Source organism: Orcinus orca, chromosome 5 (assembly GCF_937001465.1).
Source record: "Orcinus orca chromosome 5, mOrcOrc1.1, whole genome shotgun sequence".
In the NCBI taxonomy this organism is placed as follows: Eukaryota; Metazoa; Chordata; class Mammalia; order Artiodactyla; family Delphinidae; genus Orcinus; species Orcinus orca.
The window spans coordinates 11460202-11487642 of record NC_064563.1 but is presented as its reverse complement, the minus strand read 5'-3'; the positions used below and the strand labels follow the sequence as shown (position 1 = coordinate 11487642).

Below are 27441 nucleotides of genomic sequence, written 5' to 3'. Positions count from 1 at the left end.
CTATCTTTGCTTATTAGTTTCAGATTTACCGTCTGCTTTACGCTTAAATTTTTTTAAATGTTCTGAGATCTGTGCTAACAAATAGAGACCCAGATGTCGACATTCTTCCTTGACTGAGAGAAAACACTGGGAGTTTAAATATTTTGTGGAGTGTTACATACAAAGAAAGTTCTCTTTAAAATCTTTTCATTGGGCTTTGAGGGCAGTATTCTCGGTGAAGGAAGCCAGACGCAGAAAGACAAGCCCTGCGGGATTCCGCTTAAGTGAGGCGCCTAAGAGAGTCAGATTCCCAGAATCAAAGAGTAGACTGGGAGCTACCAGGCGCTGGAGATAGGACGTTATTAATCAACAGGCGTGAAGTTTCAGGTGGGTAAGGAGGAGTTCTAGAGACCCGTGTACAGTAGCACCTTGTACCTCTAGTCAGCAGTAATGCATTGTACAGGTAAGCATTTGTTCAGAGGGGTAGATCTCCTGTTAAGTGTCCTTATCACATAAATATGTTTTAAAGAAAAAAAGTCTTTTTCCTTGGTTTTGCTTACAATTTTTCTGCACTATGGAGTATGCTTCAGTCATTGTAAGTAAATTGACAATGAAGTCACAGGGAATGAAAAGGACAGAAGAGGAAAAAGGAAAGAAAAGGATGCCCCGCTCTGTCACAGAGAGCAGGGCTGTTCACATACACAGTGGCGGACTCTCGCGCAGCCGTAGCTGCTCGGAGAGTACCCATGAATTCGTTCCTGTCATTGCCGTTCCTCTGTCTCTGCTTTCTATCTGAAATTAATTTGTTTCCATCTTTTACAGCTTCACAAAAATCTTGATTTTAATTGCCTTCACACTTAATTAAGAAAGCACTCTCTGAGGAATCCGTTTATCCAGTAGAGAACAGTAGTTTTTAGTGTTTAAAAAAAAAAGGAACAAGATGCTTTGTCTAGGAGCATGTTATTTGCTTGCTGTGAATATTTTTATATAAGTTACTGGATCGTCCCTTCTACCTCATGGCTTTAAATATTTCTTAAATAAAGCAAGGTCCTTTAAATAAAATATGTGAAACGAAGGGTTTTTTTCTTACACAGATATGTTGGCAGTCGGCATGCAGCATCAGGAGTGCTCTGCCCTATGTTGTTGGTATGGGTTCCTGTATTTTCTCTGGCCACTGCTTAATGCAGGGAAGAGAGAAATCACACTTCATAATTGATGGAGTCTGCCCATCTGGACCAAGCAGAGATCATCTGTAATAAGGTTATTATTGATTCCCATCTCCTCTGTGGCTGCTTTTATCACTCTCCTGCCTCAGAACTTGACATTAAAAGCATCTTTTAATTGGAGGTGTCAACTCTCCCAATTTTTATAACTGTAGAAAAATAGAGTATTATGCCTTAGGATAAGACTGAGCTGCAAAGAGGGGGAAAAAAAGACAGATTAGGGAAAGGTGAATGTACCCTGCTACAGGGGGAAGAGCAGAAACCCAAAGCCTCTAGTTTAATTCAGTGACAGGGGAGGTCCACCCGGTGACGTTTCCAAAACGGTTTCTCTGGCATCATCAAAACCATACAGCTGACCCACTTCAGAGCGACTGCCAACCCCACGGGAAGGGAAAAGTAATGTTTACAGGATGGAACGTGATGATGGTATCACTCGTATCATCAGATCAGCTGTAGAGGCTGCCACTCAGCCACCAGAAGCAGGGAGATTGAGAAACTTAGGGGAGATGGTGCTTCACAGTGTGATATGGTGGTGATTGCACGACTATATCTTGCATCCGCTTTTCATGTTTTACGTGTCTCCACAGAAACCATCGAGGGACACATATGTAGAAGTATTCTTACACACACACACACACACACACACACACACACACACACACACACACCCTTCAGATACTAAGCAAGAACAGTTGCGAAACACACACCTGCAGATACTAAGCAAGAACAGTTGCGAAACAGTAGCATTTTAGGGGCTGGCCATCCCCTTGAAAGAGCCTTCATCAGCGGCTGCTTTTTTACCAGTTAAATTTGATACCCAGCCCCAGACTCTCTGGGAGGACAGAGATGCAAACCTTAACAGAGTCCCACACGTTGTCAGATGGCGTCTTCAGACGAGAAGTGATAAAGTACGAAGCGAGCCACTGTACCATCTGACGCACCAACTGCAGATACTATTCTGCAGTTTACAATTCCTGAGTGACTGCGGCGCTGTCCCACCGTACTGGTAAACGAGAAACGGGAACCTGCTGTTGGCATCACTTCAGCCCTTGAACCAAGCCACCTGGGGAGCGGTTATGGGGCTGTGGCTCGGGGCCATGTGTTTGGTGGGGTCTCCCAGTTTGACTTCTCTGTTAGAGCCTTTCTGTTGCTTCTGAAGGGGGCAGAACAAGATTGCTTATTTCTCGAATGCTTTATTTCACTGAATCTGGTAGGAAATATGTATGTAATATATCTGGAACCTAGAGCTCCAGAAAAGTTAGGGAACTTCCTTGTAAGCAGATGCATTATGCAGAAGAACACTACTACATTTTTGATAAAACTTAAGATCGTTGAAGTGCTGTAGTCTTGTTTTCTTCCTGTGCAAGAGGAGAGGAATTGCTTCCCACGTTCCCATCAGATCCCACTTGAATGTGGGATTTTGCTTTTGTATTATTCCTTCAGTGTTTATTTTTGATATATTCTCTTCTTGACTGAAATAATTTATTTTGTTTCTTCAGTGGCTAAAGTTACCTCCTTAAGTTGCTTTCTGAGTTCTTCTTTCTGTCAAAGACCCACCAGGACGTTTTTCTCAACATTTATTCGGCCGCGCCGGATCTTTAGTTGCAGCGTGCGGGATCTTCCTTGTGGCATGTGGACTCTTAGTTGTGGCGTGCATGCGGGATCTAGTTCCCCGGCTAGGGATCGAACCCGAGCCCCCTGCATTGGGAGCATGGAGTCTTAGCCACTGGACCACTAGGGAAGTCCCCAGGACACCTTTTAAAAGTCCGTGTACATCTCTCAAATTCTGAGCGTCCTCTGTCTAATAACAGACGTGGTTTTCTCGGTCAGTCGCCGCGAGCATCAGCGGCTGGTCAAGGCTGGGAAGAAGCGTTTGCCTTCCTTATCCTGGTTTGCTTGGTCAACTTCCTGTCCCCACTAGGCTTCGAATAAACAGAATTGGGCCGAGTGGAGACAGCAGTGCTGGCCGACTTCCAGGTTCTTCAGCCTGTTGTCACCTCATGCCTGTGGGGCAGAGACTGAGTTCAGACCACACACTCGGCCCAGATGGGGAAGGAAATGCAGCTTTCCCAGCTCTCTTAGGGGCAGGTGGGTGTCCCTCAATTTTAGTTCCATTTCGTAACCCTGATCCATTGCCTTAATTCACATTATCCATTTTGGGTTGTGGTTGCTTGACTCTTTAGGTAAAATGCTCCGTCTCTCAGACTTTCTCTCTTCCCTCAGCTCCTCTAAGAGTGGCCACTAGCTGCCTGGAGAGGGTGCAGCTGCAGAAAGTCTCCTTTCTGTGCCCTTGCTAAAGAACGTCCTAAAGCTCACCACCGCCCACCCCAGTGCACCTTGAGGCTGGTGTGTGCAGCGCAGGGATTTCCTGGCTCCGTCCTTCATCCTCAAGGCTCCAAGAGGCGGGCTCCCAATGTCCCCTCCACTGCCCCTTTCCTCCTCCTGTCCTAGGGCTGCAAACGCTTGGCCCAGCCGTGGTCGGTGGAGGGGCATCTCTTCTACCCTAGGGGTGATGCTCTTGGGACCTACATGTGTTGTTCCTTGATATGTTAAAATAATTTAGAAAAGAGTTTCTCCTTGACAGATCCTGACTTTCAAGCCTGTCGTTTTGGTGGGAACCCAAATAAAAATCTAATCTGACCTTTAAAACTGAGAAGTGTCTTTGTTTTTACAAGATAGCTGCTTTTCACCCAGGCTCTGAAACTTGCTCTTTGAGTAGGTGGAAAGCCCCAGGGCAAAATGATTTATAAACTATGGCAACATCTCTGGGAAAGAAACAGCTTCACACTCTCCTCCTTACACCTCCCCCTGCTGTCGCCATGCAGCTGGCAGCCTTTCCCTCCCCACGGCACTTCATCTCCTGGATTCCCAGAAAGACAAACTTCTGGAAATATCACCTAGAGAGAGACCCGGGTGCTGAGGCAGTCAGAAGTCTGATGTGCCAGCTGTAAGAACTAGGGATTATGTAATGATCATCAAGAGAAACGGAGTCTGAATACTTTGACTAGTGTTGTTAAGTGAATAACATTCTTCTTAGAGCATCTTGGAAATGTGGCCTCCCTTTGGCATGTTGGGATTGATGAAGAATTTATGTTAAGCCTAGTAATTGCCAAGAGAGGGAAAAAAAGGGGGGAAATAACTGTAGGGAGATGTATCTCATGCATATAGTCTTGTAGCAATTGAAGTTTTCCAGAATCAGAATTTCTGATTTGCTATTGAAACATGCATCAAACACTATTAATAATATATAGCCCTTTCTTGAAGAGAACACTTTTTACAGCATCTGGAATCTGTTTGACATCTTGAAGTTTGTGATCACTGTTGTGGTGTGCACGGCGTGGTACTGTGTCTACAGCCAGTTTCGTGGATGTGATTGTCCTCTGTGGCGGAAATCCTTTTCAAACAGGAAAGTGATGATCAAGAAACAAAGGACTGGGCTTCCCTGGTGGCGCAGTGGTTGAGAGCCCGCCTGCCGATGCAGGGGACATGGGTTCGTGCCCCGGTCCGGGAGGATCCCACATGCCGCGGAGCGGCTGGGCCCGTGAGCCATGGCCGCTGAACCTGCGCGTCTGGAGGCTGTGCTCCGCAACGGGAGAGGCCGCAACAGTGGGAGGCCCGCGTACCCCCCCCCCCCCCGCCAAAAAAAGAAACAAAGGACTGAGTTGGCTTTTGGTGTGTGATAATTTATATGTCTTTACCGGCTTGTGAGTTCCAAATCCTTTCAGATCCACAAAAGTGAAAACTGGCCAATCTAGACCCTGCGTTTCACGGCTCACTGATGCGTTCAGCCTGCTTCCCCCCTGGTGTCTGGGAGCCCTCCGGCTTGCTCTGACCTTGGACTCAGAGGGGAGCTGCGTCTCTCATTGACCCTCTGACCTGTGCCGTTGGGACAGAGGGAACTGTACCAGCCTGTGCTGGCTGCTTTGAGAGATCATTGTGTTCCTCTCCCTCGTCGTAAGCTGTCCTGGGACAGAACCCTTGGAGCCCCCTACGTGTGGACTCTACTCTGAAACACCCAGCACTCTCTGGGCCACACCCCACTGGAGGACCCAGGAAATGCCCCTTCACTGTTTATCTTAGTTTTCCTAGGGTGGCGGTTTCTGACCAGATGGGGAGTTGGGGGCGTGAAGCCCATGGTGATTCTTCATCCCGCTCAGGAAGGTGGCTGCCTTTGCCACCTGAGCCTGCGGCTGCCCCTGCTGTCAGCTCCACGTGGGATTCAGAACATTCTCCAGCCAGTTAAATGGGGATGTTTTGCCTGTGTGATTATTTTAGCAGTGCTGGCTACAACTAACCAGTAAGAATCACACACGTGAACCTTTTTATTAGAAGTATTTTTCTTCTGTCAAAGATTCATCAAAAAGATGAATTGTTTAATATTTCGTTGTGTCCCATCGTTGTCTGTATTCAGGTTGAAGTTTAGAAAGGATGTAAGTTGCGGTGATAACAGAATTTTATTGTTTAGCATCTCGATATTCTGATGTCATTCCCTGACTTGGCGAATGCAGGATCTATTCACTGGAGCTTAACTTGATTTATTGACACCCACTCTTATGTAGTTTAGAGAAACAAATGCTTTTCCACTGAGAAAATCGGCAGCGTTGCAAATCCCATTCGGAGTTGAGTTGGAGAGATTGAAATTACTCAGATACCTCTAGAAAATCGTTAGTGGTGGTACATAGATTGGTTTGTAAATGCAGTGATGAGTCTCCTCTGTTTTCATGGACACGTAGTCTCTGGATGTGCAATGACATTTTAGAAGACAGCTCTCTAAGAAATGGGATACTTTAGATGGAATCTGCTCCATGAAAATGAAGCTATCAGAATAACCAGTTTATATGAAAGATCATATATTTCAGAATTTTTTTGAGTACTACATGTAATTGTTGACACTTACTTGGGCCACCTTCTGGCATCACTTCTTGGCAGTAGGATGTACTCATTTCTGACCTATTTTTCCTGTCTTTTATGTCCCTAGTCATGACCTGGAAGAAATTTTTTAAAGGTGTTTTTCCACAGTCTTTTGAATAATGAGGCAGTAGTGATTTTTCTCTGCAACTTGATGTATTCCTGACAGTAATATTTGGCCCTTTCTAAGCTTTAAGCATATATTTTGTTGATATGTTACATTTGACCTCAGGTTTATAAGAGAAATAAAATTCAACACCGCCTACGGATTCATTATTTCTATTTTTGTGTAGTGGGGAGGGCTCACCCCCAGCCTCACCAAACCCCTCTAAGCTGCACTTGTCTGGTGGTAACTCTCCACCATACACATTAACCGCTGTGCCAGTGGGGACCGCAGGAACTGTCACTTATTATTCTATTTTAACGGTTCCTGGTTTTCATTCTGTTCACTTATATTCCCCCAGATTGCTAGGAAATAATTAATGCCACTCACCCCACTAAAATAACCACCCTTGACAGCAGAAATCTGATTTTACTACCACATGAATCTATCGGGGATAAAAATAGCACTTAATAATGGTTTTTAAGTCTTTTCTAACTTCAGGCATTTAAAATTCTGAACCATAAGAAAATTACTCTCCCAGTCAACTCAGTGGGTGGACAGTATGATGTGTTAAGAGTTAAGTTTAACTCTACAAGCTTAATTATCAATTAACCTAAAAATAACATGTTAAGTAGTTTAAAACATTTCTTTCCCTACTACGTTTAGTATTAGTCACATCTTTAGGGCTAACTCTTATAGATCTTTATGTGCAGATTTTATACAGGAAGTCCTTTATCGACTTATGGAAATCTTGAAGTATTTTCTTTGAAACCAGTGGTGATTATTCTAGTTTTCTTTATAATTATTATACTCCTATACCAGAGAGAGATTAAATGGAGTGACACCATCATTTATGTCATTATATGGCACAAAATCATTTTAGCTTTGAATAATCACTTATCTGGTGGCCAAAAGCCAGAAGCCAAAAAAAAAAAAAAAAAAAAATCTGTCTTTGTGAATAGAGATAGCTGTTTTGAGTATTTAGCTAAATGTAACCAAGATGGTAGTTACTCATTTTTAGCTGACTTCCTAAAACTAACATCTAGCTGTGTTATAAGCCCGTGAAAGCCTTTGACCAATGTTACAATTCTCTGTGGCCAAATTTCTCCTTCGTTTACATATAACACACGTTTGTGCTTTTAAAATACCGACCGCACTTGACTTTTCACGTTCTGTTCTAAAAGGTGCGTGTGGCATGTCAAACTGTACCCTCTGGATGTGGCATGTCAAACTGTACCCTCTGGAATACTTTTAGTCCAGTATCACCAGGTGATGCGCGGTGTGGCGTTTTAGAGCAGGGTCGGGCAACGCTGGCCTGTGGGCCTGGCCGGCACCACCCATTTGTGTACGGGCTGCAGGCTTAAAATGGTATTTACATATTAAACGGTCGGAAAAAAAAAAATTCAGGACATGTGAAAATCATATGAAATTCAAGCCTCTGTGTCCATAAGGAAATTTTGTTAGCGCGCGTTCATGACGCGTTCTGGGTCTGCTTTCACATTGTGACAGCAGTCGCCTAAAATAGTCACTGTCTGCTCCTTCACAGGAGAAGTTTGCCAACCCCTCAAAAAGAGGATCACGGAAAAAGTCCTTCGGGTGTTTTGATGCCCTGCTTTCCAGATTCACTTTGGCCAGCTTAAATCACGACTTTAAAGGTCTTCTTTCTTCTTCTTTTTTAAATAATGTACTTAGTGCGATTTGAATGTAGATCCATAGAACATCATTTTCCTCTGTTACCCCAGTAGGAGGAGGGCCCCTGAGTTCTGTCCCGGAAGAGGCAGTGGACCCCCGAAGAAGTAAAACTACTTGTTAGTGTTGGACGGTCAGAACTATAAACACCAGAGGCGGGAACTAGGAAAGGAAAGCCTGTGAAAATTCCAGTTTGCTTACAGTGCCCATGAGGACAGCGTGCTATTGCAGCAGAAAAATGGTGACAGTCGACCAGAATCTTGTGTTATAATCCAATAAAATTTGTAACTAACTTTAGTTCACACGTATTTAGCAAGATGTATAATCATGATTGCGCTGCTTGGTAATGAGGCACGACAAACGAGCCGTCTAAGGATTGAGTTTAAGTCGTGCTCAGGTCAAGCATTTCTTGTTAGGGGAAGGGGAGGGGAGGGCAGAGAAAGGGGAATTGGGTGGAGCCGGTGGGCAGGCTCTGCATCTCTTCTGAAAACCCCTTGTTTCCTCTCACCTTCCCCTAAGGCGGGAAGGAGGGCTTTCTCTAGAATTATAAAATCCAGGCAGTACTAACCACATTCTATTTAAAGCTCTCTCCACCTCCACCTGGAGGTGAAGCCCCAACCCAGACTCTCTCCCACGGTGGCTGGGAGTGGGGCTGGAGGGTCTTTGCTGCTTTCTTACACTCATTACAACCTGTAATTATACATGCGTTGGTTTGATTCCTTTTCTTAAGGTACCTCTCTCTCTCTCTCCCCCAGATCTGAGCCCCCGGGTGGCTGCGACCCTGTGTGTCCCGCTCAGCACTGCGTTCTCACGACAGAGCCTGCCACAGGGCAGGCACTCAAAATATATTTATGAACGAATGAGTGAATGAATGGATGAGTGAAAGAAAATGCCCTTGATCTAGAGGACACAGATATCAGGTGTCCTTCCCGCCCTACGTCTAGGTCCCGGAGTACCTACATTTCCCTGAACTTGGCTCATTTATGCGTGCACGGAAAGCCTTTCTTGGGAGCGTTAGGTTTGGGGCTGGTGACGGCTGGAGGGTGGAGTGGCTGTCTTTCCAGTCTCAGTACCAGAGGGTCTCACCGTGTCCGTCCTAAGGCGGTGAGTGGCACCTGCGCCCGTCCAGGAAGAGGAGGTTCCTGGACAGCTCCAGATGCCTGTGGGAAGGGCAGGGCCTGAGGCGGGAGGCCAGGCCTGGGACAGCTGGGAGGAAGGAAGCTACGAGCGTCTCAGGTCCCCAGACCATTTACCTCTTATTCAGATCCTCAGTCTTCCCTGCCCTTTACCAGAGGGTTCTTTGCCCTGTCTGCAATGCCCTACTCTTAAAGATTCATGGGTCCTAAGGAGGACACACCCCCAGGGTTGAGGAATGACGGGGAGAGGAGGCCAGACAGGAGAGCAGCTTGATTCAGCAAAGGCCGCTGAGATGGGAACATGGCTCCTATACGAAGAGCGTTTCATGCTTTTCCAAAGCATGCTCAGAAGTTGAGTGCCACGTGAGGTAGCAGGTGGGCATGGGCTCCTGGTGGGCCAAACGAGAAGTCCCTGAATGCCAGACCGCCACCGTCCCTCAGTTGTCACACCCCTCATCCCGACGCTCGCGGGCCCTGCTGGGTACCACACTGCTGTGCTCCCGGGGAAGGAAACCCGGACCCCGCACGCGGTATCCGCGGGCTGTGGGTCCACCTGGGCTAGGCTTTGTGCTGGTCCTTCTCTCACCTGCGCCGTGAGCTGACTCCCAGGGCACAGGACATGTGCCCTGGTGTGTTCTGCCAGGGACACATCTCCGTGAGTGCAGTTGTAAGTTCACACAGTCCCGGACAGGTGGGCGTGGGTGTGCACACGTGTGTACAATATCGTTCTTGCACAGAGACGCTGGGACTAGCACCTGGGGGAGGAAGGGGACCCTGCCTGCACCCTGGAAGTAGGTGAGTGGGGGCTTGGGGGATGGTGGTGCCAGCAGAGACTATGAGTGCTGAGCGTGAGAAGTCCCTGCTCTGGTGCGCACTCTGCGACCGGGCACGTCGCCTCTTCATCCGTAGAACCGGCAGGGTCTCACCGCCTCCCAGGGGGTGAGATCACGTGTAAGTAGCCCAGGGCATAGGAAATTCTCAATACACGGTACTCATTATCAGGTCAGTATGAGTTCAAAGGCGAGAAACAAGCAGCTCTTGATGCTCTAAGACTTCTCTGTGTGTATATCTTAGCATCACTCGAACTTCACCGCAGCACTTTGCTATGTATGGAGACGTGGTTACTCCATTTCATAAAGGCAGGTTTAAAGTTGCAAAGTGAAAAGCAGAAGGTTAGGTTTCCCACCACCTTGCGTGGGGAGTTGCCTCTCTGCTCAGAAAGGGGAAGATGCAGGAGCCTGTGAGTTCTGTGGTTGACACCAGAAAGGCCGTAAATATGGTAGTAGCTGGTCGAGTGGTTCTTGCCCCCCTCCTAGCTCTGCTGTTCCAGAGTACGGCAGACTCTTTACTGGGCTCAAAAATAATGCTCTTCAGTCCAGAGAGGTCTCCACTTGCTTTCCTCTGTTAACTAACATCTAGACTTAGCTATCGCAGACCTGAGAGAAACTAATGACACCTTACAGTAAGACTATGATTGAATTACTGTCTGTTAATTAGGAGTTTGAAAATCACCTTGATCCCCTTGGAGAAAAACCTTGATATAAGTAGATGGTAATAAAAGTGAAACTATGTTTAATTCAAACTGTATCTTTTGAAATTTAATTAATTTCGTAATAATAGTTTTATTTATTTTTATTTTTTTAAAAAAATTCTTGGCGGCACCCCGAGGCATGTGGGATCTTAGTTCCCTGAGCAGGGGTCAAACCCACGCCCCCTGCATTGAAAGGCAGAGTCTTAACCACTGGACCACCAGGGCAGTCCCTCATAATAATAGTTTTCAATGAGCATGTCAGAACTCTAAATGGTCCTTGGTCTCTTGAAAGAGTTACGTAGCATCCAGAGGTTCCTAATACAGTCTCCGGAAGTAGCTTGCCCACTGAGTAGTTGGCTTTAACGAGCTCGAGTTCCCCTTTTCTCCTGCAGGGAAGACTTAGGCCAGGTTTTATTTATTTATTTATTTATTTGGCGGTACGCGGGCCTCTCACTGTTGTGGCCTCTCCAGTTGCAGACCACAGGCTCTGGACGCGCAGGCTCAGCGGCCATGGCTCATGGGCCCAGCCGCTCCGCGGCACGTGGGATCCTCCCGGACCGGGGCACGAACCCGTGTCCCCTGCATCGGCAGGCGAACTCCCAACCACTGCGCCACCGGGGAAGCCCTTAGGCCAGGTTTTAAACCAGTCTCATCAGTTCTTTGGAGACACTCCCCTCCATCAAAGATGTAGCCTCTGCACTCAAAGTCTTTAAAACTTCGAAGACTGGGGAAGTCACAGTGGTGCCCTGCCCCTCCTTTCCCTCCTCCCAGACATTTACTGGAAGCAGAAGCAAGTGGCCGGCTGTAGACTGCATCCCCACTGGACACCCTGGCTACCTCCTGGCCTAGTGGAAAGCTCCTTTCCCAGCTGCTAAGCCCCTCCCGTACTCATATCCTTTCCTGCCGTCGTGGCCACAGAGGGTATTTGAGCACAAGGTGCACTTAAATTTCATGCTGAGATGGTACGAGGGTGTCACGTAAGCACATCGCTACTATAGTTGAGAAAATCGGAGAAGTGTTTTACAGCGTCGAGAGGCTGCCCGTGACCGAGGGCCCTGGGGAGGATGGGGTATGCGTGCACCCGTGAGGTCACCGTGGTGCAGAATGATTCATCATGTGCTATAAAGTAGCCTGTTTAGCATGAGAATGTGGAATAAGGCTTCCCACAGTAATCCTGTGCAAAATGACATGTAACATCCCGAGTTCTTCCCTAAGGAAACTTCTGATTGTGTGAGGTTGGTCATAAAATGGAGAAGTAAGAGAGTTATTGTCATTTGAGTGCGTGTGAACTTACTATATACGTGCTGTCTACACAGAAGAAAGCACAGCGTGATGTGAAGTGGTAGGAGTTATTACATCGTTTTTCTGGATAGTTTTATAGTTGCGTTGGAATTCCTTTTTAGGGTAGTTTGGGTTCTGTTTTGTTGCTCAATTTTCAACAGTTTTCGTTTTCTCTGAGTATCGTATCATACGGCAGCAGAAGCAGTACAAGATCAAAACCAAAATTCTTTTTGACTTGTTGACATTCTGTGTACTTCTGAAACTAAAACTATGCAGAACATTTAAAACTTTGCCAACAGTTCATGGTAGAATAAACATTTAAAATCTGTACATTGAGTTCGTAACTAATCTCTTGGTTTATTGGAACTCCCAGCTTTTCCAGAGCCCTTTTCTATTTTCCCTGTGCTATTCTGCACTACTGAGCTTCACCAGCCCTGACCTATTTAAATATATTTGGGAACATGGAGACTTCTAGTAATCTAAGTCTCAATTCATCTAGAAATATGAGTGACTTCCTTTCACGTAAAGGTTTGGTTGTGGCTTTATAGTTTATTAACTTGTCTGCATAAAATAAAAATTTCTTATCTGATTTGAAGGATGGTTTTTAATAAGGTAGATCACCCTTGTGCATTCACTGTTTTAATTCCTCTAAGCTCTGGCTCTGTGATTTTATTGTTCTTTTTTCTTTTATTCCTCTCTATAGTGCTTTTTTCCCCCTCCTTAATTTCCTCTTTATGGTGTTTTCTCTGTCTTTGCTCCTTTCTGCTCTCCTCCAGCCTACAAATGTGTATTACTAAGGACTTCTAGTGGCTAATGCTGGAAGTGCCTCTCAGAAATACCCACAATGTAAACGTTTGGTTCATCCCAAGTGCACTAGGCACCAAAGCAACTAGGAGAAAAGAAAGCACCTAGAGCAATAAACTGGTTGTTTTGACTACATGATACTGTTTATTTCCATGAATTTTATACTGAATCCAAATTGCTGTTTAGATGAGTACAGGCAAAACCTGTATTACTCTGTGTATAATAAGCATAATGTCTCTTTGCTTTTATATTGACATGGTAATTCACTGCAGGAACTACTGTTTAGTTAAAACTTGAAGTTTAATCTGTGAAATGCAGCCCTTTCTAAGTGTGTGAATATGGTTATATATTGATTTAGAGTGAGAAGGGGTAGATGGAGACGTTGACTGTGGTAGGAGAGGCTTTTCATCATGTGAAAATTCAGCTAGATACTTACAGGTGAAATGGGATCTCAGTTTACAGGGTTTGATCTGAAATATAGTGCATGAAGATTCAGCGTACAGCTCAGATAAAAGGTAAGTAACAGGAGAGCTACGTGCCTCACCCTTAGGTACCTACCACCCTAGCTTTGCAGTGAACTTTATGACGAATCAGAGCATGTTGAAAAGCTAGAGAATTCTTGGCTTCCTGAATGTGGACTCTGGGTCACTCTTAGCTCATAATTTGCTCCAGATTTACACAGCACTTGGCATCTCTTCTCTGGCAAGGAATGATTGTTAAAATAGTTGAATACAGTGTGGAGGAGGTCTTATAGGATGCCAAAAGCATACTTCAGTTGACTATGATAGATACTGAGTTTACTTCTCAAGAAAATTGCGTAGATCTTGAAATACTCTCCCTTTTATAGTCAGTTATAACACTTGTTTTGAACATGCAAATTTATTTGCATGTGATCAATACAGTAAGGGATAATTTTAACTGAACGCGGATTTTGTGTTTACCTGTGCACGGTTTTGACGGCAAGAAACACTAGCGAGCGCAGAAACTGCACCTGGGTGAATTGAATGTACACACCCACCTCACACACCCACCAGCTGCTACATCAGATCACCGGGTGTGTCCTGCGCTGCGCCCTCCGCATCTCAGTTATAACCTCTCACCAGACATCAGACCCCCTCCTTCCACCACTCACAGTAACTCAAGAGCTGCAGCCCTTCCCTCCAGGTCTTTTTCAAGGTCAGGTGCCACACGCCACGCTCACTGCTGCGTGTTTGCGTTCCTTAACTACGTAACATGTGCAGGACTGTGCTATCGCTTGTATTCTGCTCCTGCCTTTTGTAATGTGTCACAGCAGAATTTCTGAGTGTTGTGCCCTGACCCAATTTTCCCCACAAACCTTGCGTTTTTTATCACACAGGTTTTTTTATAGTGTGGTGATTTTTAGGAATATGTCTGTCACACAGCAGAACTGTCAGTACTGCCATCTTATTGTCCAGAGTTACCAAATGACCAAGTCCGGAGCTCCTAACACTGTAGACCTTCCAGAAACTCTCCTCCCACCCCTGGAAATGTTCAACATCCTTGTTCTGTCCCTGCCCCTCTGACCACTCCTTCTGTGTCTCTTATACAGCTTCCCTCTGCTTATTATTATCTGCCGTGTTGCTGTGATGTTTTCATCTCATTTAGCTTTAAAATTCCTCCCTCGGAGATGTAGACATTCTTTCATCTCAGCTGCTACCTTGGTGCAGAAAGCTTCCGATTTTCCAGCCCTAGAACCAAGCTTTCCCACGGTTTCTAGCTGCTGCTGCAGATCCTCAAAAGACTGCCCCGTTCACTGCCAACTCCTCTGCTCAGCTGGGGCGGAACTCCACTTCCGGGATGAGTTAACACCTTAGAGACACAGTGTAAACCTGGAAAAGCTTTGCAGCGGTCGGGTGCGGCACAGCCTCCTCGTCTGTCCGGTTTACCCTCTTTGTCTTTGGCTCTTCCTTCTGTGCCCACAGCACATCAGTCACCGGGTCCTGCTCTGTCCTTCCCGATGTACCCTCTCCAGCCCATCTCTCTTTCCCAGCCCCACTGCGTCCTGCCCCCCTTTCATACCCCCATCCCCCATTCCTTCCTTACTCTTTGTTCAGAGCCTGAAATTCTACCTTGATCACAGCACATCTCAGCTTAAAATCGTTATTCCGGGGGCTTCCCTGGTGGCGCAGTGGTTGGGAGTCCGCCTGCCAATGCAGGGGACACGGGTTCGCGCCCCGGTCTGGGAAGATCCCACATGCCGCGGAGCGGCTGGGCCCGTGAGCCATGGTCGCTGAGCCTGCGCGTCCGGAGCCTGTGCTCCGCAACGGGAGAAGCCACAACAGTGAGAGGCCCGCGTATCGAAAAAAAAAATCGTAATTCTGTATCGCATCCAATCTGGCCCTTTTCTAGCCACGTTCCCTACTTTCCTCTAACACAAGTGGAAATGTCTAGAGAGCCTAATGGTATTGCACATTGATCTCTGTCCTGGCGCCTCCCATCACACCCGCAAGGAGGTCGGTGTGTGGCAGCGGCCACGTACACTCCTCTCTACGTATTCATTAACAATCCAGTAGTGTTTTCTAAATGGCAGAGTTCTTTCCTTTTTTGAAAAAACTTTATGTTTTAACTGAAGTGTAGTTGATTTACAATGTCATGTTAGTTTCAGGTGTACAGCAAAGTGATTCAGTTATACATATATATGCTGTATATATATTCTTTTTCATATTCTCTTCCATTATAAATTATTATAAGATATTGAGTGTAGTTCCCTGTGCTGTACAGTAGGTTCTTGTTTATCTATTTTATATATAGTAGTGTATGTATATTAACCCCAAACTCCTAATTTATCCCTCTGCCCTTTCCCCTTTGGTAACCATAAGTTTGTTTTCTGTCTTTGGGTCTATTTCTGTTGTGTATATAAGTTCATTTGTATCATTTATTTTTTAGATTCCACATATAAGTGATATCATTTGATATTTGCCTGGCAGAGTTATTGCTCTCCTTTTTCTATTATATAGGTTGTTTTTCTGTAATTTTCTATAATTTGCATGGTGAAAAATGTAGAAGTCAGGTTTCATGAGGAAACTAGGACAGATTACTCTGGAAGCGGTTTTTTGTTTATAGAGTGTTTTCCTAGTGACCTTGCTGGAAGGGACGCTGACCTGGAACGCCTCAGCCCCGGGTGGGGGGTGCCCGCACAGCGGCCTGTGTGAGGTGGAGGGGCTTTAACTGCAGCCTGCAGCTGCCTAAAGACCGCCACAGCTGTGCAACTTTTATGCCCCAGTTCAAATGTGTGATTTTTATATTATTTTCAAGTATTAAAAAGCTATGTGGTAATTCCCAACAATAACTTTATAAATGGTTTCTCTTCCATTAGTTCAACTCTGTGACATTTTGCTGTACTTGGAAGCTTTCGCGAAAGGAAACGTTACCTCTGCATTTCAATTTAGAAGTCTCGGATCCCAGAGTTCCCGCATTTGGTTCAAAAATTCTTCACCCATACAGTAATAATTATTGTAAAGTGTTAAAGACAAAAGTAGCATTGTTAACTGAGGACGTTACTTTCAAGAACACAGAAAAAAAGCACCAAAGCTGACAGATTCCAGAGGGAATTTCGTTTTTATTTTCTCTACGTTCTCAGCGTTGGTGAACGGACTCACTTTCTAGGGCTGTGTAGCACAGGTTGCAAAACAGAAAATAAAGAAACAGTCTACAGAAATCTAGTAATATAAAATATATTAATATAATAATAGTTCTCATAATCACACCTATAAACAGAGACGTTTGCCTTATACTAACATGGGGAGTTACTTTCAAAACAGGGCATTCTTACAGAAGGCATTTCTGGTTTCCTTCCAGCTTAATAAAATATGAATTTTAATTTTTACTTTGCCTTTAGTTGAAACTTCCTACTTTCCATCTTCTTGAGACCTATATTAAAACCTTATCTTAGGGGCTTCCCTGGTGGCACGGTGGTTAAGAATCCGCCTGCCAAGGAAGGGGACACGGGTTCAAGCCCTGGTCCAGGAAGATCCCACATGCCAAGGAGCATCTAAGCCCATGCGCCACAACTACTGAGCCTGCGCTCTAGAGCCCGTGTTCCGCAACAAGAGAAACCACCGCAATGAGAAGCCCACACACTGCAACAAAGAGTAGCCCCTGCTCGCCGCAACTAGAGAAAGCCCACGTGCAGCAACGAAGACCCAATGCAGCCAAAAATGAATAAAATTATTTTTTTAAAAAAAAACAAAAAACCTTATCTTAGAGTTGATCGAATTTATGAAATGGGTTTCTGGGCTATGTTAAATCTATAGATTATCCAAATGCGTTTGTTCCAGAAATTTAGGAGGTACTGTTAACCGGACACTAATGTGAAATCCATGAGCAACAGCTATTTGAAAGCATCGTGTACTTTGTAAACAATATGAGGGTCCACGTGGTAAGTTACTCGGGCCAGCAGCGGGATGTCTGATTTCGGTGCTGAGACTTACACCTGTGCATTTAAAGTGAATCGATGAAGTGTGCATTAATGCAGATCATGCTTATAAAACCAGTCACTCTACCGGGCCTTGCGTTATAGTCACATATTACCGTAATGTATACAGAGAAAACAAGATAACTTAAAGCAGTTTTTCCCTTTGACTCATCTCTTGATGTCACTCCCCACGTATTTGCTTTTGTCTAGTCTGAGATGCTTATTCTAGTGGTTTCACATGAAATATAAATGATTTCTGTTTTTTAATAATGAATTGGTCAGTGGAGCCAAGTAAACTGTTTAATGTTGTCATTTGAAAAAATGTTTTCCCAAAGTGCTTTATAGAAATATTACTTTATAAAAACACACTTCTGGGCCCGTGTCAGTAGCTGAGATGATGCTACATATTGTGTGTAACACCCGTCGGGAGCCAGGACGTTCCCTAATGCTTCTGTCCATCCTCCTGGTTGGAATGCGCTTTCCTCCTGTTCAGCTGCTGCCCGTGGTCAAGACCTTCCTGGTATCGTGGAAACAGCAGAGGCTTTGAGTCAAACGGAATCCCCGTCCCCCTGTTCACTAGTTACAGTCCTTTGCTCATCACAGCAGGTGACCTTGGGAAAGTGGCTTTGCTCTGGGGTCCTCAGTGTTCACATCTGTGAAAGCAGCATCACCAACACCCACCTCCCGTGGACTTTGGTGAGCATTAGAGGAAATGGAGGACGCCAAGTACGTACCTGATGCCAAGGAGGCGTTGAAATACTTCCATTTTGACTCATTCAGCCAACACTTGCACTGTTTATAATTGCACCTCGTTACAGAGTGGCAGACCCAGCCCAAGTGGCAGCACCCCTATGCATTCAGTCATAGTTGTCAGCTGTGCGAGAACAAGACCTCAGCCAGCCGGGTAGGCAGGCAGGGAGGCCCGGCCTGGCCTGGTCCTGCCCTCTCGGCCCACTGGACCTTTAACCAAGTGCGCTTACAGGAGCCCACAGGCCAGAGAGTCCCCTGAACAACACCTAGACGGGCCCTTTACTCGAGGAGAACTCACACGAATGTTGCAGGAGTGGAGGGTTAATGGACTCAATCTGTGGGCAAGAATATAAACTTAATTATAAATATGTACCCTGCAACTATAAAAAGATATAAACTGGCAGTTCCTCCTCCCAGAGGGAATGATGCGCTCATTCCATGACAGGTGTGGGGAAGTGAATCATCTCTGCTGAGGTCTGGGTGGGTTTTCTTTCTTTCTGTGTCTGAAAGTTGCTGATTGGTTAGCAGGTACCCACCTCTCGTGGGCTGACTGCCTCTGGAATCCCCTCTGATACGCTCTGCAGGGACCTGCCGCTGGTCACTTCCATACCCGGGGGGCTGGCTTTTCACTGTGTTTGCATCCTTCACCTGGGGTGTTAGCCACCTCCATAGTTTATATACTGCACATAAGTCGGGGGACACATTCACCCCCATTACCGGGAGAAGGACTTGGTATTGAGCTGTCCCGCTACCCTGCCCTGGCTTAGGAGCGTCTCACTGTCACGCCCAGGAGCACGTGGGCAGCGGTGGCACTGCCACGTTTTATGTGATTACTGTTTGCTCGTGGCCCCGGGTCATTCTGCTCTTCATGCGTTCTCAGCACCGACCTCAGGGTCCCACACGTGCAGCCTCAGCGCATGACTGTCCCCAGAGTAAAGGATCAGTCCTCCGGCATCACAGAGCACAGGGGCAGGGCAGCGTCCTTCTCTAGCCCCTGGAGGTGGACGTGCGTTTCTGAAGCCTTTCGTGTCTTTTACAGTTAAAAGGTGCAGCACTCTTTAACCTTTGGCAATACTTTAAACTGGAAGATGCTTCTTAGAGTAATAGTGCGATTTGTTGTTTCTCTGAGCTTCTTCACACCAGGCTTGTCAACAAAGCTAGTATCAGTAATGGGTGTGTAAAACATTGCCAGTGAGAACAGGACAGGAAGGCACACTCATTCAGCTAATTGGGGGCTTCCAGAAGGAGCTCTGCCGGGCCCCCGGGTGAGTGCGGAGTCCACTGCGACTTCACCATTGGCAAGTTCCAGCCGCAAGCATCCTCTCCTCTAATCCCCACAGTATTCTGAGCCCTCATAATGTCTTTTATTCAGCTCAGTTTACAGGTAGGAAATTACGGCTCCATGATGTTTCATACCTTGTCCTAGATGACAAAGCTGAGGAACCCATGTAAATCTGCGCTCGTTCTGCGCCTGCCCCAGCCCGGATGTGGATCTGTTTTGACCACCTTCGCCCGTAGGCTGTTGGGATGCGTGAGTCTGGCCTTAATGCTGCTGTTTTGTTCTCTTGCTTTCCTTCTGTTACTGCTCCTGTCCTGCCCACTTGTCTCATGACCAGGTTCATTTTGTTGCTTTTTCCCCCTGTCTGAATGGTGGCGGCACGCTTGGCCAGTTCTTTGATACTGAGCTGTGACAACCACCATCCTTGCTGGGGGAAGTCCTTGCTTTGTGATGCCTCTCGTTGGCTCGGCTCAGAGCTGAAGAAGGTTACTGATGATGGTATGAACCTTTTCAGTATGCAGATTATGTAATGGTACAAATGACTTTCTATCAGTGTAATTGAGTTCTGAACTATTCATTTTTATCACTGCCTGTTCAATATGTCAAGCTGTAAAGTAGAATATTTAAATTTGCAGGAATGACTCAGATCTTGAAGAACGAATGTGAAAATACCGAATTCCTAAGTAAGGGCCGTGCCCCTGGGCTGTGCACTTCCTGAAGACAGGGGCTGTGTCCTGTAGGTCACCCTGCCCCCCATTTCTGCTCAGCGGCTGCCCACAGGATACCTTCCATGAATAATGAATGAAGGCATAAATGAACACCTGCTTTGGCCTTCAAACCTCACAGTGTTTACTGTAATTTTCTTAGAACAGTGGAAGTTGATAAATGCTGTGTGACTCACTTTAAGAATCTGGTGTACTTCTTCAGAGGGGTGTTGATTATGCTTTAGTTTAAGTATAACTAATAAAATATGGTGTTCTTCGAGTTATATAAATAATCCAACCTATGTATAGTTTCTATAAAATAATTGCTAAGGCAGCTAGTGATAAATACTATAAAGAAAAACAAGGCAGAATTTAAAGGAATGAACAATGATGGATTGGTATTTGTTATACAAAATAGAATGGCCCTGTAAAAGAGATGAGTAATATTATCATGTGAAATATTTAAATACAAAAAGCTTATAATCAACAGGGGCCTACTGTATAGCACAGGGATCTCTACTTACTATTCTGTAATAACCTATATGGGAAAAGAATCTGAAAAAGAATAGATACATGTATATGTATAACTGAATCACTTAGCTGTTCACCTGAAGATAACACAACATTGTAAATCAGCTATACTCTGATATAAAATAAAAATTAAATTAAAAACGAAAACAAAAAGCTAGAGTCTACGGTTATGGCAAGGATCATAATTGTCCCCATTGGAGCCATGAGAACTGAAGGTGGCCATCCCATTTTCATAGTGATTTTAGAGCCAAAAAGTTTACTTCAGACAGATCTTTCCCCAGCATTTTGGTGAGTAAAATAATTGGTCAGCTGTACCCTGTTCCTCTTTCTTAATTCAGGCGCGGCTCCTAAAATAAGCACATGCAATTTAGAACAAGAACTCAACACTGAATTTTTTAAATCACTGATAGGCACATTAAAACTACTTGTTTGAGTGATAGCATTAGTGGTGCATCAAAGAAATGCTGTTGTTTGATCCTCAACCTAAGCTTTAAACTGATTCAGATGGAGGCATCTTGGCTGAGGTGAGAAAGGCGTGTAGGTGCTGGAGCTTTCCATAAGGTGACGCAGGAGGTTTTGTTAAAATGAAGGACAGATTGGATGTGCACACATATTTATTTGTAGCTTTTCACACTGAAACGAGCTCAGGTACTGGCTTGAGGTTCAAATCCAGTGTTGTGCAAGCCTAACCACCCGAGGAATATACTCATCACAGTCTGGTCTAAGCCCTTGTGTGGGGAGGTGTGACTGTATCATTTAACATGTACACACATGAACTTGAGTAGTGGGACGTCAGATGGAGGGACGAGTCGCCGCCTCCCGTCAGCCGCGTTGGGGGAAGAGCCTCGCGCCCGAGAGCGGACCCTCCTGTGTCCAGCTGTCTGTGTGACCTCCTGTCTGGATGTTTCCTCTGCAGATGATCCAGTCCCTCAAGGCGTTGATTGAAAATGCAGACGCTGTGTATGAAAAGATTGTACACTGTCAGAAAGCAGGTGAGTGAGAATTTGTTTCTTTTCTTTAAAATAAAGTTAGTAGTTTGCCCCTGAGCTATTTCATCTTTTTGATACTATATCAAGAAAACCAGATATAAAAAGTATTTCTTCATGGCTAAAGAAAATACTAATTCACTGATTCTCAAGCCTGGATAACAGACTCACCTGGGGGGAGCTTTTAAAATATATTGACATGGTCTGGGGTGTGGCTTAAACATTCATAGCTGTTAAAGGTTCCCAAGCATTTCTAAGCCACAGCCCAGATTGAGACCCTCTGCGCTAAATCTCTTCCACCTCCGTGGGCACCAGTTACAGCCTCTTGAAATTGTTAATGCACTGGCATTTTCACCTGCTGAGGAATTCATTCATTTCACAACCAAATGCTATACTAGATTACAAAATTCAACTTACATAAACAACCGTCTCAGTAATTTTTAGCTGTGATAAAACCAAAAAGTCAAGTGTTCTGCATTGTAATAAGAATAGGCAAAATGCAATTCTTTCAATTTTCAAATTTTGAGTGTCAATTTGGAAGGTTCTAATGTGGAGAATATTTGTAATTCATAAATAAGAGTATCTGTCCTTAATTTCTAGGGTTTTTGGTTTCTGTTCTTTCAAATCAAGAGGCCATAACTGTTACCTAGCCGTAAAAAAAAGTCATCTCTTATCTCAGAAATGAACTCGTTTAAAATAGATGAAAGGCAAAGATACATGCGACAATTTCTCTTTTGGTGTTTATTGAAGAATATGCACGTCAGTGACTAATCAAGAGACAAAAATCCTCATCTTGTTAGCAAAATATTATTAGCAAAGTCATCTTTCTACTTCTAGCCCTCTCTGGGACACTTACGACCACAATTAAAGCAAGTTACGTCAAATACCACTTTTTATCATGTCACTACCCTATACAAAATCATTGAGTAGCTGACCAAATCTAAACTTCTAACTTCCTATGCAAAGTCATTGCCAACTGGCCCACCCACTTTGCCAATGTTATATTAAAAAGTATTAATTAAGTCATCTGTTCATCTATTTAATAAATATGTTTTGAACTTGTACTATGCCTAAGATACTTGTAAGAGCTGTTACATACCAAAATATTTAAAACAATAAGCAAGATTGGTTTTTGTCTTCTAGAACCTTCAAATCAAACAGGACGTATGGAAGTAACCACGCACAGTCAGACGCATTGAGTACTTACTGTGTGTGACTCAGGAGCCTGAACTCGGCCTGTGAGGCAGTGGGGAACCCCTGGTTTTTTAGTGGAAGGGGAGAGAAGCTGAGCTTTCAGGTGACCATCATAATAGCTGTGTGCAGAGGACTGTTGTGGGCAGGACCCGCTGGAGGTTGTCGGGAACAGTGAGGAAGATGTGAGGTTGTTCGTCCAGCTGGGCTTTGGGCTGCCCCACCTCCTCTGCCATCCCCTGTGTGTTTCCACTTAGATTTCCACAAGGTAGGACCTCTGTCTCCCTCCTCTCTGCCAGTCTTTCCTTGTCTTCTTCTCATCTCATCAGTCTCCCAGGGGCTTTCCTGATTCCGGGATGTGTGTTCCAGACCCATTCCATTCAGCCCTTCAGACGTGTATCTGGTTCAGCCGATCAAGCCTCTTCGGTCACTGTGCCTTTTATTAACGTGTCCCATCTTCCAAACGGGACAGTGACCTCCTGTGCACCAGGCTTGCATGCTGAGTGACTCTCTGTTTTACCCGTGACATCTGTTCTGACATCTGCACAGCGGAGTCGCTCAGATACTAACTGGCTAAATGTGATTTGACTTTTATGAAGTATTCGATTCTATTAAATGCATGTATTGCTATGAGAATTGTGGACCGTTAGAATCTGAAACCACAGTTTATCGGAAAGAAAGAACTGGCTATTCATTTAACAATTTGAGTTATTGGCAATTCTTTGCAACTTCCTTGGCTTATGAAATTTGATAATGTCTAGCATCATGCAGCTTCGTGTTGTTTTTCTGTTCGATTTCAGTAAGGGATATATTTGCTTGTATTTGAAAAGCTAAAGAGTCTTGTCTGTTAAGGGTTTTGCTTGGGGAGGTAGGAGTGGGGATAACCGCTGTGTAATGGTCTGAGTTGCTTCGGGTTGAAAGCCCTTCAGAAGCACATAACGATCATGTCCCGGTTTCATAATTACTGCCGACCGCCTACACAGCCCTCCTGTTGTCCCAAGTGCTTATTTTAGAGTCTCTTGATCTTTGTTTCTTATGTTTACAGTTATCGTAAGGCATATCGTTCTTAGTCATCTGAAGAGCTGCTCACTTGTGTTGGGCTCAATAGCATTTGCGTAAGATTTTACTTTTGGTGAGTAATTGTTCTGCTTGCAGATCTTTAATCTTGCAATTACAAAGTGAAGGTATAGGTCACCAAAGTGCTGGAAGAGAGGATTATTTTAGAAGTATTCCACACTTTTAAACACAAACCTATATTCTTATTAGATAAACCTTCACGTAAATAACTGAAAATAAGGAGTTACACGCCACCCGCCTCCAGTCCCGTGTTGAAAAGTGCGCCCAGTTGGGACAGGTTCAGACTTCCCGCTGTGTAATTGATTTTTTGGAGCTAGAAATGAGTCTGCTGAGGCCGTTATTGGGAGGAGAGACTGAGGCCGGTGAGGAACGCCGGTAAGTGGGCCAAGGTGGGCCAGGAAGCTGCTCGCGCAGCAGACAGGGACCCAAAGGGACCAGGAAGGGAGGTGAGAGCAGCCAGGTGAGGGGCAGTTGGGGCAGGCTGCGTAGCCCACTCTTTTAAGACGAGAATATGCCAGCACAGAAGTTTGGTGGGTTAAAGGGAAGTCTTAATAAGAAAACCACGTTCCTAGGAATATGGAAGATCCAGTGAAGAGGCGGAGAGAAAGGTGCTAAAAGATGAGCCCAGGATAAAGGATGCAGGAAGTGAGGGGGGCAGGAATCAAGCGTGGCTGTGAAACACTTGACCTTGGAAAGGGAGAGCTGTGGCGTGTGGACGCATCCTGGGGTGGAGGAGTGTTTTCCACTGAGAAGGGGGGGATGCCGGCTCTTGGGTGCGGTGGAAGCGGGGACGGGAAGGGCAGGATGTGGAGCATTTGCTCAGAGCCAGAGGCCAGTGGTGCCAGCGACAGGGACGGACTGAATGTTGGGATCGCGGGGAGGGGTGTGGGACGAGTGGATCTGGGCTGCCATGCGAGTGAGAAAGACAGAGAAGTGATGGACGGTACGGCCGTGCGGGAACGGGTCTGTGTGAAGTAACGAGCACACGTCCTACTGGGTCTAAAAAATGCTTGTTCTCCCAGGAAGTATCCAAGTGGGTGATGGAAAGGAACACACACGGGGGCTGGGGCAGGGCCGGAATCTCCAGAGGGAGAAGCATTGTAAAAGTTCGTACAAGTTCTTTTTCAAAAGTTTATAAAAGCTGATAAAAGATTAGCCGGATTCTTTCAGGGGAAACATCTTTTCCACTTTCTGACGTCTAGCTCTTTCTCTCCTTCAGTGGCCCCAAAACGGCAGCCTGTGTTTGAATTTTAGTTAGTCACTGAATCGATCTGTTCCGTAAAGAATAGGAAGGTGATCTAGGAGGTAGTCCAGACTGCTTTGCTTCGGTGCATTGGATGTTTTCATCAGGTGAATTTAAATGGAAAAGCATTTGTTCTCTGGGAAGAAAAAAAGAAATCAATGACTTATTTCCTGCCAGTAGCTTACTTCCTGTCCAAGATGGTGCATTAACATGCATTTAATGTCCACTCCTTTCTGAGCCTCATTAAAATGACAGTAGGTTTTTTTTTTTTTTTAAATAAAAAACTTACAAGGACAAAGAAAATGGGAGCAACAAAATTTTGGAAACAGGCAAAGGAAAGTTGACTTAGCTGACTCAAGAAAGCTGAGCCTGAAGCGGGTGGGAATGGGGGCACAGTCTGACTTCATGGAGACCCCAGCAGGCTGGGACCCGGTGGCAGCAGATGCCGCTGGGGGTCGGGGTAGAGGTGGGAATAAAAGGGGAGAGCTGTCCGAAAGCTGGATTCAGGAGCAGCTAGGTCCCAGACGGCCAAGAGTCCTGACGGTGGGGAGCTTGAAAATAGCCAAATTCTCATCCTTCATCTGGGCAGTTTAACAAGTAATGCTTGGGGAAGAAAATCTAAACAGTATATGCCTGTTACTTAGCAATAGGGGCATAGATACACAAAAATGGAACAAACTCAGCTAAAGGGGTTGAATGTTAACTGCTTCTGGAGAGGGGGGATTGGTGACAACTCTTTATCTTTAAACTAGGTGTATGCATCCTTCTGCCAAACATTAAATCACTGCTAAATTTAAACTTAATTTAATTTACTAAGTTTAAGAAAGAGGAAGGAAGGGATGGAGCGGTGGAAGCTGCGACAGGAATCCTTGACCTGCGTGGTCCTGGAGGAGGCGTGGCCACGCCCACCAGGCTTGGGGCCAGGTGGGTGAGGCAGGTGCTTGCCGCCCAGGACTCCTGCCACCCTGGCTTTCTGGGCAGGCCAGGTGCAGAGGTGGTGTCTGCACCCAGTGGGCGAGAGCCTGGCTCCTCTTCTGGCAGGAGAGTCGGGTCCCTGCTCTTTCCAAGTAGAAGTAGAAGCTTCTTTTCTGAAAGCTCTGAGGGGCTCCCATGCGTGGCAGGGGTGCATCATTACTGCGTAAAGTGGGATGGAAGGCAGCTTTCGAAATAACAAAAGCTTTAATTGCCCTTCATTTTAATCTGCTTACTGGAAATTTTTCTGTAATGGATGCTACACATCTCTGCTTTCTTAAATTGGGCTGCCAAAAGTAATTTGAACTTGCGATGACCCAGGGTGGTTATTTGCCGTGGTTAATGCAGCGATGCCCCCAGGAGCCTTAAGTTTTCAGGGCCCTTACGCTGTGCACTGGGGCTTCCTGTTCAGATCCCATCCCAGGGGACATAGTTTAGTTCCATCTCCTCTCCTTCGGCTTTCACTCCCTACTGCTCCTATAGTTCGTGCTGCATTTCCCACCGCCTGTTTGTACATGACTCTTTTGTTCTCTTTCTGATTTGCTGCTTCTGGTCTGCCGGCCTTTCCCCTGGGACCAAGCTTGATAGATTTATCTTACCTCAGAGCAGAGAGAGCCTGACGCGTCCGTGTGAGGAGAACAAGCAGGATGCCAGGCAGACCTACATGACATTGCTCAGAGGCCTCTGTTGTTTTGCAAACTCCTGGGATTGCAGTGTGTTCTTAGCAGGGAAGGTTTCCGGATAAGTAACCTGTCACCATCCATCACTTGCTTTGCTCACATCATTGTCTGGCTCAACACAGCAAACGTAAAATCATCTGTACGAGTCATTCTGAAAACACTTCACAGTGTTCCGTTAACAATGTTTGCAAAAGGAAGCCTGGGAGCCTATAACTTTTGTCTTCGCTTATGTCAGGCTGTTTCTCAGCCCCAATTTACAGAAGTAAGAGGTTCTTCCCTGGGGATCCAGCACAGGCTCCTGGGCCCCCTGTACCATGTCTTGCTGTGTGGTATTACGTTAGTCACTCAACTTCTCTCTGGCTCATTTTCCTCCTTCTAAGTGACAGTGAGTTATATGCGTCCCCGATAGCCCCACGGGTTCGAGAATACAGTGACCTCAGATCAGTTGCCTAAGCAGCAATTTTGGAATGGCCTGATTAGTCACATAAAAAGAGAAGATCAAATAAGTCATCCCATGCGATGGCACGGGTGCATGGGTTGCATGCAGCCTGTCAGCGTGCGCTTCAAGGGGGAGAGTTAATGCCTCACTTTGAAGGCCTCTTTCCTCTTCTAAGAATCACTAGATGCTCTCCCGGGCACTTTAATTAACTAACAGTGAAGCCACAGAAGCCAGGAAGTAGCAAGGTCATTGTTGGTGGGCCAGCCTGCCCCCCGCCCCATCCTTCTTAATTCCCTCAAAAGGAACCTTTGCTGATGGTAAGGGAGGGTAGAGGGATGATCACAAAAGTGACAACTAGACCAAATCAGGCAGGAAGGCTAAACAAGCAGGCAGTCTGTAGGAACCAGCTGTCTCACCACACCCCACCGTCTCAGGTGCCCATTACCCCATCCTGCCTTCAGACGACCACATAGCTGTCATCGCAGCAGGATTTCCTACAA

General features: G+C 45.6%; 1 protein-coding gene across 1 annotated transcript in view; it reads left to right on the top strand.

The window, feature by feature from the left end:
- Positions 1-27441, top strand: part of PLCL2 (phospholipase C like 2) — a 190857-nt gene that overhangs the window by 120416 nt on the left and 43000 nt on the right. The window contains exon 4 of the mRNA XM_033432016.2: positions 21270-21345. Within this exon, the coding sequence (XP_033287907.1) occupies positions 21270-21345 (76 nt within the window). The remainder of the gene's footprint in view (positions 1-21269; positions 21346-27441) is intronic.